Here is a 13,950-nt window from a genome sequence, read left to right as displayed (position 1 = left end):
GTGGTTTAGGGAGGACAACTTGGAACAGTAGAGAACAAACCAGTTATATCTGAGGATACAAACCAACATTCATGGAAAATGAAGTCACTAGAATCTTCAGGACAGACCCCCTGGGAAGATGAAGCTACAGAAAGGGTCCAGACGTTTCCATAAGAATCCTTTTGAATCTGCCCAAGCCTGGCTGCCTTTCTCTGATTGGAGTGAAGCCCTATAAGGCCTGCAGGAAGACTTTTCAGACAGATGCTGTCCATAGTTTATACAGGACAGGGAATCCTGTGAGTTCTTATCAGCCACTACGAAGACCCTCCTTGAACAGATAAGGGAATAAAGTACATCTAGCTAGCTCTTGAGTGTTTGAGAGTTAGGTCTGCCCAAAAGACTGTAAAAGAAACTTCCTAAGGGATTTGGAGAGCCATAAGTAACTGTAAAGTCCTAGCGAGTCAGGTGCTGGTAGCATTGTTTGTGTGCTCTGAGTGTTGGCCAACTTACTCCATGATTTGTTTCTGATAAAGAGTATAGCAGCAGTAATACAATGGCACTTTCCAGAGAAGGTTATAAAGTTGGCTTCTGTCGTGAGTGTTCCTCTCAAGTTCACTCTTGCTACTTAGGTTCACCCACTCTGAGGGAACCCTCTGTAGTTGCCACGTTGTGAGCTTTTTCTTGCAAGGCACCGTTGAGTAAGCTTAGAAGTGGCTGAGTCTCTGAGTTTGCTATAGCTAGAAAGTCTAACCTATTCCGGTGTTCTCTTCCTCATGAGACAAGCTGTTATATAGGCTCAAACATTTAAATTGTTGAATTGATCTGGTTTTGGATGTGGTTTTGTTCAAATTTATTTACCTGATAAACATTCTGATCTTTAGCACTAATACTGTGTACTGCTTCACCTTATTTTATTATATTTTATTTTGAAATTAGATAGTAAATTTATTTGATCCCTGAATCCCTTTAGAATTCCTTTTTGGTTTTTTTTCAAGACTGGGTTTCTCTGTGCAATATTCCTGGCTATCCTGGAACTTGGTTTTGTTAGATCAAGCTAACCTCAAACTCAGAGATGCTGCTGCTGCCTCCCAGGTGCTGGGATGAAAGGCATGCAGGACTGCTTTTTACTTAAGTGTATTTTTGTGTGGGTGTTCTGTGTGCATGCATGTATGTAGTGCCCTGGAGGCCAGGGGGAAGGCATTAGATCCCCTGGAACTGGAGTTATGGATGGTTGTAAGCCACCATATGATATGGATACTGGGCATCTGAACTTCCTTCTTCTGCAGGAATTCGTCCTCTTAATTGCTAATCAGCCACTCCCTTCAGAATTCTAAGTGGTGTTTTGTTTTATTAACTCGGCTTTTTCTTCAGATGGTGAGAGGGTGGGATTTAAGTCTGATAGTGATATGTAAACAATAGGACTAAGTAAACTCTTATTTCACTGTAGAGAAGAGTGATATTGGTATAGGAAAGAAAGAAAAGGAAAAGAAAAATAGAAATGAAATTAGTCCTCCACATGCTGTGGAAGAAGAAGATGATGATGATTGGGGGGAGGATATAACCGAGGAAGCTCAAAGGCGAAGAATGGCTGAGATCCGTGACCATGCAAAAGGTCTGACACTTAGCGGTGATTTGGAAAGAACTGTAGAAGAAAGAGCTTGTTAACATCCTGGTTGATTTTATTAAGAGAAAGAAAGAAGAGGGCATTATTGATTCATCTGATAAAGAAATTGTGGCTGAGGCAGAAAGACTGGATGTAAAAGCCACAGGTTCTCTTGTGTGGACAGAAGTTCTCTTTGATGAGAAGATAAGAGAGCAAATCAAGAAATACAGGCACCATTTTTAAGATTTTGTCATAACAACAAAAAGGCTCAGCGGTACCTTCTTCACGGTTTGGAATGTGTGGTAGCAATGCATCAAGCTCAGCTGATCTCCAAGATTCCACGTATCTTGAAGGAGATGTATGATGCAGACCTTTTAGAAGAGGAGGTCATTGTCAGCTGGTCAGAAAACGCCTCTAAGAAAAAGGTCTCAGAAGAACTTGCCAAAGAGATTCGTATCAAAGCAGAGCCATTTATTAAATGGTTGAAGGAAGCAGAGGAAGAACCTTCTGGTGGTGAGGAAGAAGACAAAGATGAAAATACTGAGGTGGTATATTCGAAGACTGCCAGTGTACCAAAAATTGAAACTGTGAAGTCTGACAACAAGGATGATGACATTGATATTGACGCCATTTAAAAGGATGGATGCAACTTAGCTTAACAGTGTAATGCTGTAAATTTTTCTTCATTATCAGCCAAAAGTGCAACATGTATGTGCAAGATCTAAAGTGCCTTAATATCATACTACACTTGATACTAAAAAGCTATTACTGTGAGTGGTCTATAATTAAGCCCAATGAGACATCTAGGGAGTCCATACATTATCAGTGAACAGTTTGCTTATTTATAGCATGTTTCTTTCGGAAAAACTAGTGGTGGACACATTTGGATCACATTTATACAGTTATTAAAAAAAATAAAGATTTGACTTTGGGTATTCTTAAAAAAAAAAAAAAAAGAAGTGACTGAGTCTCATCGACAACCACTGCTGACGAACTTGAAATTTGGAGCTCTCCCTATACCTAACCTCCAGTCTGTCTTTGTGATAACTGATAGCAAGATTTGCCTGCTCACTGAAAACCTGGAGCTGGAGTTAGCTAGCTAAGATTTTGACCCATAGAAATCATGAGATCATGAATGTTTATTACTTAAGGTCACTGTAAAATATTGGGATAGTTTGCCATATAGTATACATAAATAATATGTACAGGTTCTTAATATGTACAGGTTACATAAGTAATATGTAAAGGTTCTTTCTGCCAGGTAAGACTGCCAGAACAGTCTTACAATTCTTTAATAGAATCCAACAAAATACAATGTAGCTTTGTATTTATATAGAAATGCAAAAGGATTTGAGTATGTGAAAACATTTGGAGGAGTTGGAGCACTTGATTTCAACATTTGCAGCATGACACTTCCCAGTATGTTTCATTGAAGAGAGATCAGAGAGTGGCTAGAGGCCTGGGGCATGAGCTGACTGCAGCACAGCTGTCCGGTTATTTAGTTTGAGGGAGATGAAGTAGATGACATACTGAGGTTGACCAGAAGACTGAGATGATAGCACTGTACTTAAAGCTTGTACTCTTTGAGCATGCAAAGGCTTCTTATTTAGGACACACACACACACACACACACACACACACACACACACACATACGAGTCATAAAAGCAACTGATATTTGGCATCAGGATTTTAAAAATTTGTCCTAAACACGTGGCCAATAAGCAAAGGAATACAATGCATAAGAGCATATATTTACAAAATTTACAGTATTTACATGCAGTAACTGGAAGACAACATGTACTAAAGGGTAGGTGATTTATGTGTAAGCATATGGGAGGGTGGTCAGCGTCAGATGTCATCAAGGACATGGAAGTGAAGCTCACAGTAAAATACCAGTCCACACCATGGGCAGAAGGAACGGTTAGCAGTGTGAGGAGGTGGGGAAGCTAGGCTTTTTGCACAGCTCTTACAGGAAAGCGAAACAAGTAGCTGGAGGTTAGTTAGATTTTAGAGAGATAAGGCTGAGGGCTGGGGTGTAGAGGCAGAGGTTGAGGCTGGCCTGGTCTATACCTAGCAAGTTCCAGGACAACCATGGTTACCTTATGAGATTTTTGTGGGGTGCCTTGGGGGCCGGAGAAAGGCCAAGCAAACAGAAGTACAGAAAGAAGCGTGGACAGCCTGTTATAGCTTGGAGCAGTAGTGGGGGAAGGGGTGTTTAGGCTGCTGTATATGCTTACATCAGGGGATAAGGAAGCACCTAATAGTGCTTTTGGCAGGGGTGCTGAATTAAAGGCCACAGTCTTATCCAGGGAAGTTGTCAAATTATCTAGTGGGAGGCACAGTTGAGGTCTGTTTGGAATGGGGACAAGAAAAACCAATAAAACCACAATAGAAACACATCCATATTTCGGTTTGGAACTTAATTTTGTGTTTAGCAAATTGGTATATGGTTGTTAAAGTTCTTTAAATAGAAGAATTAAATTGTACTCAGAGTGCCAGAGGCTGTTAGGGTCAGTGGTATATGTTAGTATAACAGGGTCTGAAGGAAGTATCTTTGTTTTGACTGTGCCAGTATTCTAGTTGTGATGTTTTAATACTAGAATCATGAGATGCTACCATTAAAGGAAACTGAGTGAAGAGGAGGCTGGCGATATTAATTCTTAAAACTGCATAGGAATAGATATTTTTCTTATAATAAATTTATTTGAAGTGATTTAATTTTTATTTTATATGCATTTGTGTTTTGCATGCATATTTATCTATATGAGGGTGTCATAGCCCCTAGAACTGGAGTTAACAGACAGTTGTGAGCTTCCATGTGAGTGCTGGGAACCCAGGTCCTCTGGGAGAGCAGCTAGTGGGTGCTGTTAACCACTGAGCCATTTCTTCAGCTCCCAAGGATTTTTTTTTAAGTCTACAGATCATACATTATATGTGTCTATTGTGTGTGTGTATACCTTACCATAGCAGAAAAAAGGAATTATTCATTGTTTATAATTATGTATTTGCTCTTGGAAGCCTTTGTTTTTTCTGTGAGTCTCAGGACTAGATTTGATATACCTTTGCTTTCATTTCAGAGACATTCCATAAGTGGACCAATCTCAACTTCAAAGCCTCTGACAGCCTTGTCAGATAAGAGATCAAACTATGGAGAAATTCCTGTACAAGGTACAACTAACATGTTCCTATCATTTTGTTTTTTAGTTAATTTTTACATTCTTTGGCTAATTAACTAATTTTCTTAGTGCTGACATTATGCTAGCTGATCTGGTCTATCCAAAGTTTTTATTAACGTGTCCTAACTACAAGTAGGGAAATGAGTTATTAGTTTATGATGCTTTCATGACATATATATTTTTTTCTTGTGTTTTGACACAAAGTCTTGCTATGTAGTCAAACTGGCCTTGAACTGACTTCAGGGTCTTCCTACCTAATGCTTTAGAGTGTAGAGTTATATGTGTGTGCCCCCTTCCAGACTGATGCCTTTTAAATTATAGTAAGTAATACAGAGTGCTACTTGGTGTTACCATGCTTATTCATAAGTCTGAACTAAAGTCTGCCATCTTGATAAATATTCTCTACTTGTCCTGTTCTCTCCACCCCCCCCCCCATTAACATTAATACACTCCCTTGTTTTGTTTATTTGAGACAGGGTTTCTCTGTGTAATAGTCCTGGCTGTCCTAGAACTCTTTCTCTGTAGACCAGGCTGGCCTTGAACTCACAGAGAGCCTGCTTCTATCTCTCGGGTGCTAGGACATGCACTATCACTGCCTGGAAACATTCTATTTTTAACTTTAAAGTTTTTATTGAGAGGCTGGAGAGATGGTTCAGTGGTTAAGAGCACTGACTGCTCTTTCAGAGGTCCTAAGTTCAATTCCCAACAACCACATGGTGGCTCACAATCATTTATAATGGGATGCAATGCCCTCTTCTGGTGTGTCTGAAGGCAGCAACAGTGTATTCACATACTTAAAATAAATCTTTTAAGACAAATTTTTTTATTGGAAGTGGAAAATGGCTCAGCAGTGAAGAGCACTTGCTGTTCTTATAGAGGACCTGGGATCAGTTCCTGGCACCCACATGGGAATGGTAAAAAACGTTATGTACAATCAGCTAGGCTCTCCTAGTTTGTTTTCTTGTACTTTCCATCTGTCCACAGAAATTAGAAAAATAAGACAAATGGTGAGAGCCATTCTCTAGATTCCTTCAACTGAAAAACATCTTGCCACCCAGAGAGACCGTGTGGTACGCACTGCCAGTGTGTGCTTACCTTTCATTGTGCGGAGCTCACAGGTCGTGCTGAACTCCTTCTCCTCACAAACAGTCCCCCACAATCAAGGTCTGTACAGCCAATAGAGCCAAGATTGTCAAACCTTATAGCAACTAATGATTTTCTTTAAAGATTTATTTATGAGTATGTGGTGATTGCCTGCATGTGTATATATACAACTGTATGTGTGCCAGGTGCCTGCAGAGGCCAGAAGAGGGCTCTGGGTCCTCTGGAACTAGTTAGGGGCAGTTATAAGCCACTCTCTACTCTCTTCAACATTGTTTTCTCCTTTGTTTTAAAATTAGTAACTATCACCTCAAGTGTGTCTGTCCATATACTTCTGGGTCTGTGGCCATCTCCTGAAGCGTGCTCAGTGTACTAGGGGAGGAGCTATGTCCTTAGCAAGCTTGGCTCCCCCCTTTATACTCATCCCCTTCTCTTGTTTTGTTTTTAAATTCTTTTTTAGAGACATGGCCTCATCATAGCCCAGGGTGGCTTCAAAGTTGCTATGGAGCTGAGGACAGCCTTGAGTTCTCCATCATGTAGCCTCTGTTTCCTAGGTGCTAGGGTTACAGGAATGTGCCGGCATGCCACACTTCCTGTTTATTTATTTGAGATGGGTCTCACTCTGTAGGCCAGGCTGGCTTCAAAGTGTGGCAGTCTACTGTCTGAGTCTCCTGTCTACCACCAAACCACCAGCTCTGTCTCTGTCTGAGCCTGGGCCTTTCTGCTGGGTGTCTTCCTCAAATGCTGTTGCCTCATGTCATTATTCAATTATTTCCTTGTCCTGTATCCTCAACCCTTGGAACTCCCATATAAGTACACAGATGTCGTTCTTGTGTTAAGAAAAACTGCACATGGTTGCACATTCCTGAAATCCCAGAACTCTGGAGGATGAGGCAGGAAGCTAGAGAGTAAGAAATCATGATTCTGTCTCTCTCTATTTGTCTCTCACATAAAGCTGAAACAAGTCCCATCTTTCCCCACCTCTCCCCGTGTACAGTTCATCCCTACTGCTCTTAACCTTTTATGCCCAAGAGATTCTAATCCTCTGTTTCCGTATGTATCTATTGAATTGCTCTGACCAAGGATGCCTGTGACTTGTGTGGTTAATTACACTACCTCTGCCACCTCATGTTGGTGATTTCCAAAATTATACATTCAGTTCATTTCTCCTTCTAAAACCCATTCTGGTCACCTTTCCATATCTTCCCTTGATTATCTCAGAGGGCTTGAATTCAGTGTGTTCACCTCTCTCCCTTTATAATATTCCACCATTCTTATCTCTGAGGTGTTGTGTTATGTCTGTCCTTCTCTCTGCATCCCATCTGTCATTGGTTGTTCTGGCCCTGCCTTGCTAAGGAGCGCTTGAACAGCCTCGCCTCACGTTTACACTGTGCACACCCATAAAAGTGTCATCTTTTATCTCTACTCATATCTCGCTCATTATCCTGCACTAACCTATCTAGTTCTGCAGCCACAGTGCTAACCTGATACAACCTGCATGCCCCCAAGCCCCACAGGAGAAAGTCCAAACTCCTTAAACAGTCTGGCTGCAGCCTTTCTCCTGTCTGCAGCCTCATTTACTCCGCTTTCCCAGTGCACTTTCAGCACTGCTTTCTGCTGGGCCTTGAGCCAGGACTTCTTCCCTTCTGACTTTGCATTTTCCTGTGTAAAGACTATGGTCTTCCCAATTTCAATCTCACTGTTACTGGAAATGAGTAATCTCAGGGTTTTACAGAGGAGCATGTGAATAGCATGGTAGTAATTTGGTGATTTCTCTTTTTGTAAAAGCGTCAGTAAGAACTGTCGTAAGTCTAGAGAATACTTCACCAAAATGGCTTGTGTACCTGTGCTGTAGGCGGTGACGGCATCTCATCCCATTGGTGGGGGTTCAGATTCACAATCTGTGTAAAGGAGAGGAGGACTTGTGAACTGACTTTGATAGTAAGCTTTCTCACAATTCTCCCTCCTTTCTTACAGTTTGTTTTTATCTTCCGGAGTTAGGGCTATGACTAATCTGCTTCTTCCATCTGGGTGGGGTCATTTAGCATAGCAGTCAGGGGACCCTTCCAGTGGAGCTATTGAAAAGACCCTAAAATGTCATTAGTACTTTTATTTCTGTAGCCTCTGGGTATAAGGAGAAATGAAGTCCTTGCATGGTCCTGGAAGATGTATTTGGAGAAGTAACCTCAGAGTTATTGGCATCACAAGTTGTAAGTTCGGGTAGTTAGTAGCTACCAGAGCAGAGCGGAGGTTTAAGTGGTCAAGTCCATTAAAATCTTTAGGTGAGCTCACAGGGACATCTGTCATTGGGCTTCTCCTCAGGTACTTGGGCAGCTGTTGGATAGCTATGGTCCCTCTATGATGATTTCAAGGGCATGGGGAATTTAATCAGGATTTAATTTTTAAGTCAAAACTGTCTCTTATAGGTAGGCAGGTGCTATAGTGTTCAGTTGAGCCAAGATCTGAAATCTTGTATCTGAACAGCATTTTTCTTATTAAGAAGAAAATCCTAGTGAAATACAGTTGTCTAAATAACAGCATATATGGATTTAGGTTTAATGTCTAATATATGAAATACTAGGACTGTTAAGGAAATAAGGTAATCATTTTAGTTCTTGATTATACCTTCCTATTGTATATTTAACATACAGTGTGTGTGTGTGTGTGTGTGTGTGTGTGTGTGTTGTCTCTATGAGCTGTGTGCAGAGCAGTTGAATATGGGTTTTGGAGATATTCCTTTTTCATCTTCAGAGGCCTTGCTCGACTGTGACTTCACTTGGAATTGCAGAGGAAAATATTTCTCTATGTTGACCCTTCTTTTTGTAGACTATTGACTCGTTAGAGTCTATCAGGTGCAGTCTCTGTGGCTTCCCTGAACAAGAAAAATGCCCACAGTTACAGGGCACTCTGTGATGTTCCATGGTCCTCTGGGACCTAGTTAACATTTGAGGGCAAGAAGAAAAATATTCTTCCTTTTAATCCCTCTGACTTCCAGGTATGGTTATGAACACCTAGAATGTCAGTTACACCAGTCGGCTACTTTCATCTGCTCTGCAATATTTAGATAAAACTTGGTCAAAAACCAAACCTTTTTAAGCTCCATTGATTTAAGCAGAGGTTTGGCATTAATGTATTGGACTTTGACTTTAGAAAATTTAATATCAATAGTCTCTAAGTGTCATCTTTTACACATCTTAAATAAGCCGCTCAGTAAAACTTACATATGCTTACCAGAAACTGGTGGGTTGGGGGGTGGAACTGAGCATTATCTACCACTTCCATATAAAGTCTGAATGACAAATCAAAGTTGGGATTCTCTGTAATTCACCTTGGGGAACCAGTGGCTTTAAGGGCTTACTTAGAGCATGTGTGAGGCATTACAGATTGGAGCATTGGTGACCTGGAAGCAGCCACATAGAAAGTCTAGACTTTCCCATATCTGCCTAGGTAGAGCTTCTTTTTCTTTGTACATCCCCAGCCATATATGATCTAGTTCCTTCTACACACACACACACACACACACACACACACACACACACTGTATGTTAAATATACAGTAGGAAGGTATAACCAAAAACTAAAATGATTATCAAGTTTCCTTCAGGGTACATGCAATTGAGGCAGAATTGCATACAGCTGATTGGGAGGAGTGACTGGACCCTCTGGTGAAGGGCTGATATCAGTTCCCATCACTCCTGTGAAGGAACAATAATTGTCAAGAAACACAGTTTTGATGATCTTTTGTAAGGAGGCACAGCAGAAATCAGGGTGATAGTAATTGTCTCAAGATAGTGCTGTACAGTGCCATTTTAATAAAGGAAAGTTGACAGCATACTTAGGCTAGTGTAGTACATTAAGATTACCTGTGTGTGTGTTGGTGAACTCTGCAGCTTTGTACAAGCAGGTGATGACTGCATCTTCCCATTGTTGGGAGCTCAGCTTCACAAGCTGACATATTGGCCAATTGAAGTAAAGGAGAAAGGGGGTAGGTCCTTCTCTGGCTGCCTCTGATAGAAAACAAACCAGCCAGCCTATTTTTCACAAGTGTAATTTCTTGGTCTTTTCTGGACGTCTCAGCCCAGTCTCATAAGCTATTGGGTTCCCAGAGTTCTTTTTTTCTTCCCATGAATCCTGTACTCACAGAATGGTGGTTGCTCTGGATTCCGGGTTCTGTGACAAGCAAGTTTTTTTTCTCCTTTCTTGACTTTGCAGTAAGCTCACTATCCAACAAGTAGATGCACACATGATTTTTTGTTTGATGAATGACTTAAAGGTGAGGTCTGTGGGTTTCTCGGCAGGCAGAGATGCCTGATCCCTACATCTGAGTACCTGACGTCAGCACCTGGAACCTGCACGGGTGGAAGAGAGGAGGCAACCGCTTTAATCTCAGGCGTCTACATGTGCCCACTACATACTAATAAAACATAACTAAAACTTAAGACGTCTTAGAAAATAGCAAGAATAGCTTCAGATGTCAACACAGTAGAACTTATCATTATAAAATATAACACGTGAGCCACATTTCCTGAAGAGGGCTGACCCAACACTACATGAAGACAGATAGAGCACTTATGTCTGCAGACATAAGTGGACCTGTGCTCTTCTGTGGCCTGTGTCTCAGCTTGGGTTTATGGAATGGGAATGCATTAAGAAGTGCCTGCAGCCGGCTTTACAGCTGCCTGGTCACCCCTGGTGCTTTTCCTTTCTGCACTGGGGTGGAGTTCAGGGTCTGCCCTTTCCCAGGCCTCTTGTGCACACTATGGAGCTACTCCTCTGGCCCTGCTGCGCATCATTTTAAGAAGAATGACTTAGCCCGGTGTGGCTACCTGTAAACCTAAGACTTGGGGGGCTGATGCAGAAGACTAGAGTTTGAGGCCAGTCTGGGCTACATTAGTGAGCTCCTGCCTCAAAAAAAGAAAAAAGTTTTTGGTCCATTTTTTTTAGAAGGGGCAGCTGTGCTATAACAGAGATTATCTGCTGAAATGAGACAGAGTTAAGGACCTTGAGAATGCAGACTAGAAGGACAGGTGGGGTGAAGAGCCTGGCGCTGGGTGAGCATTTCCTAGTTCTGAGTGCAGGGTGAGACTGAATAAGGGGGTGAATCTTGCACAGTTTCCATCCAAAACTGATACTCCTGGTTTTGGGACAGGGTCACATTGTGTAGCCCTTGCTGGTCTAGGACCTGCTTAGGCCAGGCTGGCCTTGAACTCGCAGAGACCTATCTGCCCTGGTGAAATAAAATGTGCATGCCACCATGTCTGCCTAGATACCTGTTTTGTCTTTATATCATTTGTTTTACCTTCTTAATTTGCTGCTTATTCTTTGGGAGACTTAAGATTTTTAAGGAAATGATTTTTTAGGTTTATAATTGATTCAGTTTAAAACTAGAGAGATAGTTCAGTTGATAAAATGTTCTCTGCCCTCGGTTTGATGCCCAGCACCCATAGAGACTGTTGAGCACGCTGGTCACACTTACAAGTCCAGCACTGGAGAGGCACCGACAGTCAGAGCCCTGGGGCTCACTGCCAAGCCAGCCTAGCCTGATTGGCAAGACCCGGGTACCGGTGAGAGACCCTTTCTCTTTAAAAGACAAGGTAGATGGCTCCTGAGGAATGACACCTGATTTTGACCTCTGCCCTTCACATATGCATGTGTATACACATGCACACGTAAATATGTAAATAAAACATTGATTTCTGTTTCTGTTCTGTGGATGAAATGTTCTTCCTTTAAAAGTTGATAGGATTTGGGACTCTGATTGATGCTTGTAAGCTGTTTGTATAAAAATGTTTGTTTAGTCAGGTGTGGTAGTACATGCCCTTAATCCTAGCACTAAGGAGTCAGAGGCAGGCGGATCTCTGAGTTTGAGGACAGCCTGGTCTATAGAGTGAGTTCCAGGACAGCCAGGGCTACAGAGAAACCCTGTCTGGAAAAACCATCCAACCAACCAAACAAATGATGTTTGTTTATGTTAATATTACTAATGATTTTAACTGCATGTGTCCTTATGTAGAAAACAAGTTCTCCTTCCTACCTCCTGGGCCTCCTAAGTAGAAAGTAACTCGTTATTTCAGATTATGCGTTCCTAAGCCTCTGGGGGGATGACTCAGTGCTTGAGTGTGCACTGCCGTTTTTCAGAGGACGTTGAAATGGTAGTGTTTTAATCCACTCTAAACCCTGCTTCTTGCTACTGCTCATTGTTCTGGATTCCCCAAAGCAAGGCCACATGTATAACCTTATATTTTAAATACCTTAAACAGCTCCATAGCTGACCGCTCCATAGCTGACCACTCCCTAACTCTACATGGCTCATATACACACTCCCCTCCAACATTCCTGAATTATTTACTGAACCTATATCTTATCTTTGCTACCTTAGACCCTGCTGGACAGTCCTGGGGCTGCTTCCCCTGCCCTGTATGCTGGCTGGCTGTCCCTCCTGTACCTTTCTGACTTGGGCCATCCCTTATGCCCTCCTCATGGTGGATCCCCTCTTCCTCCTTCCTGGTTCCTTCCTGGGTATCCTAAAAGTCCTGCCTCTCTCTCCCTGCCCAGCCATTGGCCTCCAGTAATTTTATTGGAGGCCAAATCCCAACTCCAGTCAAAAACCAACTGGAGACACTGCAAGTAGATTTTTGGGTAATATAATTAGCATGAGAACTTAAGCTGCTACTGGATTTGAGTGTGGTTCCAAGTATCCATGTTGGGTAGCTCATAACTTCCTGTAATCCCACCATCAGGGCACCTGTACTCACATATGTGTATACACATGTGCATATGTGCATGCACATACAGACACAATGAAAAATATAACAAATCTTTTAAAAAAAGAATTATTGGGACTGAAATATGTTATAGTCTAAAAACCTCAGTACTGTATGTCATTATTTTTTGGTTGTTCCTAGGGCCTCGGGCATCCTAAAACATACTTTATCATTGACCTGCTTTCCCAACTACTAAGTAGTTAATATGTTAAAAGAGAAATGGGTTGGGCTGGAGAGATAGTTCAGGGTTAAGAGCATTGACTGCTCTCCAGAAGCCCTGAGTTCAATTCCCAGCAACCACATGGTGGCTCACAACTATCTGTAATGGGATCTGATGTGCTCTTCTGGTGTGTCTGAAGAGAGCAATGTGTACTCATATACATGAAATCGATAAATCTTTAGACAAAAGAGAAATGGGTGGGCATTCTTGGAAGGTAAGGCTAATAATAATAGTCTTTATTAAATAGAGGCATTATTGTTGAGTTTTATACTAGTCATTTATCCCTAACATATCAGACCCGGTTAGGCAAAACACATGCATTGATGTCTTCTGGCCTGGGTACAGCCTGATGGGTTTGTAACCCTAGATAAGACGCATGCAGGAAGAGAGAGTTAGCAGGACAGAAAGATTGCACCAGTGTTCCAGGAACTAAAGAGACTCCTAAGAAAGCGTGTGGTTAGGAACCAAGCTGAAGCCATAATAGAGGCAGCATCTGATTGTGTCATTCCTGGGTGCTCAGACCACAGAGGAGGTAGTGAAGGCTCTCAGTTCATCACCCCTGGAGAGCCTTCTCCCTTGCTGTCCAGATAACCCAAGGCTTATCAAAGCAGGCTTTTACTTTCCGGGTCTTTGTTCCCTTATTGTCTGGCTGAGTGCAGTTCCTAGCCCTTCTTTCTGGTAAGGCCTGGCCTACTACCACTGTGGTTTCCATCCCTCTGCTGCCTGAAATACGAAGGAACTGTTGTCCTTTTTCAGCTGTATTTCGGAATTCTAACTATACCATCCAGGTCTGTCGATGGATGGTTGTATATATGATGTCCTCTCTAACTATAGGCATAGAAAGGCAAGGTTTTATTTAGTTCATGCCTTAGGCCAATGCAGTAACGAACCTCTTAATTTTGATTAAGTTGCTTTGAAGAATTAAGTGGCATGAAATGACTTAGAGTCACTTGCATCATTGATGATGTCTTGCCATCATCGCCAGAAATGTGTTATTGAACTGGAGGTCCGTATGGTCCTTGTCTATAGAGATTATTTTTAGTAAGCATACTGTTTGGGGGTTGAATGCCTTCAGTTAGGAGGAGAGCCAAGCCTGCAGGCTAAG

The 13,950-nt window shown here is 41.9% G+C and overlaps 1 protein-coding gene, 1 non-coding gene and 1 pseudogene across 2 annotated transcripts in view; all 3 read left to right on the top strand.

Annotated features, from left to right (window-relative positions):
* Specc1l (sperm antigen with calponin homology and coiled-coil domains 1 like) overlaps positions 1 to 13,950 on the top strand; it is a 102,694-nt gene that overhangs the window by 50,609 nt on the left and 38,135 nt on the right. Inside the window, exon 10 of the mRNA XM_052164323.1 lies at positions 4,662 to 4,752. Coding sequence (XP_052020283.1) covers positions 4,662 to 4,752 — 91 coding nt within the window. The remainder of the gene's footprint in view (positions 1 to 4,661; positions 4,753 to 13,950) is intronic.
* LOC127670036 (eukaryotic translation initiation factor 5-like) lies at positions 533 to 2,396 on the top strand (annotated as a pseudogene).
* LOC127670342 (small nucleolar RNA SNORA28) lies at positions 665 to 784 on the top strand. Its single transcript, XR_007974547.1, has one exon. It is a non-coding gene; the product is annotated as a small nucleolar RNA SNORA28 (small nucleolar RNA).

This window comes from Apodemus sylvaticus, chromosome 19 (assembly GCF_947179515.1).
Source record: "Apodemus sylvaticus chromosome 19, mApoSyl1.1, whole genome shotgun sequence".
In the NCBI taxonomy this organism is placed as follows: Eukaryota; Metazoa; Chordata; class Mammalia; order Rodentia; family Muridae; genus Apodemus; species Apodemus sylvaticus.
This window is presented reverse-complemented; position numbering and strand designations above follow the sequence as displayed.